Source organism: Acomys russatus, chromosome 1, assembly GCF_903995435.1.
Source record: "Acomys russatus chromosome 1, mAcoRus1.1, whole genome shotgun sequence".
Lineage (NCBI taxonomy): Eukaryota > Metazoa > Chordata > Mammalia > Rodentia > Muridae > Acomys > Acomys russatus.
The window spans coordinates 25,119,826-25,125,825 of record NC_067137.1 but is presented as its reverse complement, the minus strand read 5'-3'; the positions used below and the strand labels follow the sequence as shown (position 1 = coordinate 25,125,825).

General features: G+C 41.2%; 1 protein-coding gene across 1 annotated transcript in view; it reads right to left on the bottom strand.

Moving 5' to 3' along the window:
* Positions 1 to 1,866: 1,866 nt before the first annotated feature.
* Positions 1,867 to 6,000, bottom strand: part of Rab10 (RAB10, member RAS oncogene family) — a 52,733-nt gene continuing 48,599 nt past the window's right edge. The window contains exons 5-6 of the mRNA XM_051143005.1: positions 5,566 to 5,667; positions 1,867 to 3,321 (exon numbers count right to left, since the gene is read on the bottom strand). Of these exons, the coding sequence (XP_050998962.1) occupies positions 3,238 to 3,321; positions 5,566 to 5,667 (186 nt within the window). The 3' untranslated portion in view covers positions 1,867 to 3,237. The remainder of the gene's footprint in view (positions 3,322 to 5,565; positions 5,668 to 6,000) is intronic.

Below are 6,000 nucleotides of genomic sequence, written 5' to 3'. Positions count from 1 at the left end.
CTTCTATTGACTCAGCACTTAAAATCTCCAACTTAGTTACTTACCTGGCTCTTGCATAAACTCCTAGTTAATAAGCTAATGGAAAGATAAACTGGGACTCACATGTAGGCTTTAAACTTGCTATGTAGAGCAAGCCAACCTGCCCCTGCCTCACTAGGATTAAAGGCACGAGTCAATATCCAGCAACTACTTTTTGACACTGGGTCTTGGATAGCCCAGGCTGTTCTAAACTTCCTATAAAGATGAGGCTAGCCTAGAATTCCTGATCCTTCTGTCTATACCTTCCAAGTGGTAACTATCAGATTACTTTTGCTTCCTGAGACAGTGAGTTAATGAACAGAGACCATATCCTTTTTTCCTACACCAATTTCAAAGGGACACTGTCAACCCAGACAGGAGTTATGTTAGGGTTGGGAAGAAAGAGCAAGGCACATTGGAAACTCGGATGAAATATCCTTGCATCGTTCTTCAGCATTAACAACGAGCTATACTCTCTGACAGGGCCTTAACGTGGGGTTGATTACTGCTTTTGCCAGTACTCATGCAAGGCCAAGTCACGCTTCATGACGATGAAAAAAATTGTTTTAAAGAGGACAGCCAGTCTAAAACCAGCTGCACCATCCTTTAGGACTCAGAGCCTACCTGGGTGTCCTGGGCCATTAGTGAGCTGGAGAGGACTCTAGCAGCTTCCTCCTGCACCAAGATGAGCTCCCTGTGGGTCTGCCTGCTACACAATTCCTCCAAGTGTCCTCTATTTCCCATATGCTGACAAAAATCGTTGCCCTTCTATCTTTACCATGCTTAGCAGGATGCCCTCCTGTACTGTTTTCAGAAGCAACCCTCCATCTCCAACTCCAAAAATAAATGAAAACCAAACCACACAGTTGGAAATCAAGTTTGTTTTTATATGAACAGAAGTAGACCATCTAGAAATATTTCAGTTTATTTAAATTGTTAAGTAGAGTATGAAACCGAATTTGTAGCTAGTACCAGAGAATGGACTGAACTGTTGGTGTTTAATGAGAACAGCTTCTACACAGGATCCCAAGAGACTTACAGAAAGGGGACAAAGCCCTAATAGTAAGCAAATAAAACTCAGGTTTCAAACAGATTATACAAAAATTGATTTATACTCCATTTCCCTTTTTTTGATATTCAGAAAGTGCAGATTTAACAAAAGGTAGCCATATTCTTTCTCTGTACAATGCCGATTATAATTATGCAAACAATAAAATTGTCAGTCTGTTAGCCAAATCCTGGTGTGTAGCTCCAAACCTTAAGCCACTGGATTAAGGGTTAAAGAGGGTGTAAAATGAAGAGGCGACTGCCACATCCCAGATAGAGGGAAGCAACACAACAGCAAAGATCTAACAACAGTAGGCTTAACCTACAACTTCAAAAGCTTTAACATTGCATTTTTCATAGTGGACAATCAGGGATTATTTGGCAATGCTGCTTTTTACTAGTAAACAATGATAAAGTCAAGTGTGTGTATGTGGGGGGCTAAGAACCACCAATGAGGCATATAAAACTGTCTTCAGGGCACTATCTGAAAAATTCATGGGTTCTCTTAGCAGATATGTCCCTATATTGTTTATGTGAGCCAAGAGGTCATTAAAATGCGTGTCACAGAAATCTTCTCAATGGAAGCTGCTGTCCTAAACTCAGCCTCTGCTCGAAATGAATCATGCTATTCACAATTATTTCCACAAAGGTATCATCTTAGGATGCTAGCAGCATAGGGAACTCAGCCTACCCTATCCTAATGGGAAGCAATGAAGCCAAACTAGAAAGAGGAAGAGAAAGATGGAGTCAGAGAGTCAGAGATCTCAGCTTTACACGAGAAGCCTTTGATGTCTTTTCTTTAAAAAAAAAAAAAAAATGGTAATAGTTTTCCAAGAGGATGTAAGGATAGGACTTGAAATTAATATTATAATGTATTTCTAAACCTCACAAGGTAAAGACAACTTAACACTGAAAGTGTTCTTCAGAGGCCAAATCTCAATACATTTGGCAAATGCTACTAAGATCCACTCCTCCTTGCTCTGTAGGTTATTTTTAAAACCAGTCTTTCCTGGGCTACTGAACTGCCAGAGGAGTTGCCGAAGTGGAGACTACTCAAATTCAGGTTAAGAGTTATTCTAGGAAAGTGAATAGGATACATACCTAATTAGAAAGACAAACCACAACACCCTCCAAACACTAGTGCATGCAATTAACTCTTCCATTTCATAAACTCGATGAACAGACAGGAAGGGGATGGGGAGGAGAGGAACAGAAGGCAAACAGCGGGACAGGTTTCAGGAGAGAGAATAACTGAGGGGCTGACACCGATTAACTGACATCTGATAGTAGGCAGTTAGAATTTATCTTTCCACTTACTTAGCAAGGTAAATCCGTGCTTTATGTTAAACTCAACAAACCTTTATCTTTATCATCTTTAAATAACTCACACCAGGAGTCGTGGGGCAAACAAAGCAGCATGCAGAAAGATGAGACGCAGGGACAGAGTGGCCAAGGGGCCTGGTGGCAGGAATCGGCTTAAATATCAAGGCCACTGGAAATGAGACCGCAAATCCAATGTCACTTTTGCGTTACCCTTTGTCCTAGTTAGCTACTGTGAAAGTTCCAGCCAAGCAAACCACGAGCATCTGAACGGGTTTATGTTGGGATGAAATGTCTCCTGCACATGCTTCCACCAAAACAGAAAAGAAAACCAAACAAGCTCCTTTCCACATAAGGCACAGGACAAAATTAACCCCACGTACAGATTCAAGAAAATGAGTGTTTTCCTGGCTTTTGTTTCTTTGCTATCATGTCTATAGATTATAGGGACTCAAGCACATTATTCATGACAGAAAATCCCACTGTTGTACAAAATAAAATTGTTAATTCTAACTTTTATTCTTATACAATTTGCAGAATAGAGCTGAAATGATTGCTACAGTTTAATGTTGATAAGAACTGGACTATAATACAAATGAAGTGCAGTGGGGAGCTGAGCAAGGACATCTGAAAATGAAGTCACAGACATGATTTTTTCTATACATTTTTTTTTTTGTTTGAAGAAAATTATAATAGTCCGCAAGCAGTCACAGATGAAAGAACAAATAAAATAAGTGGACTGAATAGTTAAGATGAGGAACAAAAATATCTGTTTAGAGTTAAAAATGGACAGAGTGTTTTATTTTGCAGCAAGAAGAGATGGTGGATGGCAACAGATGGACAGGAGAGCGCTCAACAGCACTTGCTCTTCCAGCCCGTCACTCCTCCTCCACTGCTGATGTCTACGTTTTCACTGTTGGGTTCTTTTACAGGGGTCTGCAACAACACAAGGAAGCAATGCATGAGAAAGCAGACTCAATGGAGAGAGTCACATCAGTAGCAGCTTGCACAACAAAGGCAACTACAGTCACACAAGAGTTGTTCCCCCTGCAAAGTCATGACTTGAAAACCGTCTTTGGTTGTCCTTTAGTTGGCCTCCTCTGTGAAGTGTGGCGGACGTCTCCTGGAAATACTGAATAAAGCATCTCAAATGATCTCTGTACAAAGTCTTCCAAACAGGTTTGTCATCTCTCAGCCTGACCCCTGAGTACTTAGAACTTACGTATTAAGTCAGGTGTGATGGCACATGCTCATAATCCCAGAACTCAGAAGACAGAAGATAAAGAGCTCTAGGTCAGCCTGGGCTACACAGCAAGACCTGTGTTTTGTTTTAAAAGGCAGGTAAGTTGAGGCCAGCCTGGTCTACGAAGCAAGTCCACAACAGCCAAGACTACATAGAGAAACCCTGTCTCGAAAAAAAAAAAACCACCCCAGAACACCAAAGCCCCCCCAACAACCAACCAATCAAATGACACCCCCCAAAATCCCAAAAAAACAAACAAACAACAACAACAACAAAAACCAAAAAACAACCAAACAAAAAGGCAGATAAGATAGTTTAGGATGGGCTGGAGAGATGGCTCAGTGGTTAAGAGCACTGCCTGCTCTTCCAGAGAATATGAGTTCAATTCCCAGCAAACACATGGTGACTCACAACCATCTATAATGTGATCTGATGGCCTCTTCTGGCCTGTAGGTGTACATGTAGGCAGAGCACTGTATATGTAGCAATAATAAATAAATAAATATTTTATTTGGAAAAAAAAAAAAAAAAAAAAGAACATCACAGATAGAACTTTAGAGGCTAAGGTGGACCTGAGAAGTTAACTTTCATAAACAATTTAAAAGGTAATGTCTTTGGCAGAACAAGGGAAAATATCAGTGTTCTAAAACCCAGGCAGCCCTGGGAAGCCTGGTAAACCTGAACTGAGCCTCCTGTTTGGGCTACTCTCACTGCTTCAAGATAGACCAATCCCTGTAAATGCCAGGGAACAAGTTCAAACTGCGCTAAGATGAGCTCTCACACCCAGGAGCTTGCCTGACAACTGCTTCTGCTCCTCAGACAGGTTTTTAGGAAAAACACAGAAACATAGGCAGCTCAAACAGGGGCCCACACCAAGAAAACACAATAGCACAGGAACTTACTTTCTCTGGGAACTTACAGCTCCCGGGTAAGTGGGATTCAGGTTTACTCATGGCACCTCACAATCTGTCTTTCTGTAATTTAACTGTCCAGGTCTAAAAGGAGCCTTCCAAAGGAGTCTCTCCTCTCTCGCTTTCATAGACCTGAACTCACTATGCAGTCCTGCCTCAGCCACCCAAGTGCTGGAATAGAAAGTGTGTGTCATCACGCGTGGTGGCACACAACCTTAATCCCATCACTCAGGAGGCAGAGGCAGGTGGATCTCTGTGAGTTCACAGCCAGACTAGTCTAAAAAGTGAGTCTAGGACAGCCAGGGTTCTGTTACCTGTCTCCAAAAAAAAACCAAAACCAAAACAAAACCCCACAACCAACCAAACCAAACCAACCAACCAAACAAACAAAACAAAAAAAACCCAACAACAACAAAACCAAAACAACCCCACAAAACAAAACAAAACAAAACAAAAAACTCGGACAACAACAAACAAAACAGAAGTGTGTGCCAATACATGTGGTTTCAACCTTTTTTAAACAGATCAGCTTACAGAGTAGGTTTCCATGGCATTTTCATTTCTTGCTGCATGTCCCTGGCTGATCTGGAACTATGCAGATTAGGCTAGCATAGAGCCTAGAGCCTCAGGCATGTTAAACACGTGGCACTGAGCTCAAACAAGTAATACTTAAGAAACAAAAACAAAAATAGCACTTTCAGGTGTTTGCATAACTACCTCCCCAGGTGTTTGCAAACATCTAGCTACACACCCCCAACTTCATTCTGGAAGATCAAATATTGATAATGGGTGAGCTTTTAGGAATAACAGCACCAAAACTCAAATTTTCCATGTGAATACGGTATTTAAGGAGACAAAGAACAGGAGGTGGTCGGGCAATCCCAGCACCCAGAAGGGTGGGAAAGGAGGACCAGGAATTGTCGGTCTGTCCACGGTATGTGTCACAAACAAACAAACAAACAAACTACCACCACCACCAACAAAAAGACAAAATAATTAAAAATGCTGTGGCATAAAGGAACTTACCTTTCGGAGGATATCTTCAGCTAATGTGAGGAACGCCTTTTCGATGTTTATATTTGCTTTTGCACTAGTCTCAAAAAACCTAATACCATGCTCTCTTGCAATCTAAAATAGAAACAAAATAACATTATATAACTGCCAAATATGGGCAGCCGTATTTGGTGGTAACATGTTAAAGGAAATAATTACTCTAGTCCTAAGGTCTAGAATTCTAGGGTCAACTAGAATATGTGACACGGGTCATTTTAATAATTCAAGATATCTGTATCTATATAGATTTTTTTTTCCCGAGCTAGGGTTTCTCTTTGTATCCCTGGCTGCCCTGGACTCACCCTGTAGACCAGGCTAGCCTCAAATTTACAGAGATCCACCTACTTCTGCCTCCCAAGTGCTGGGATTAAAGGCACGTACACCTGGCTATAATTCAAGATTTTAAAG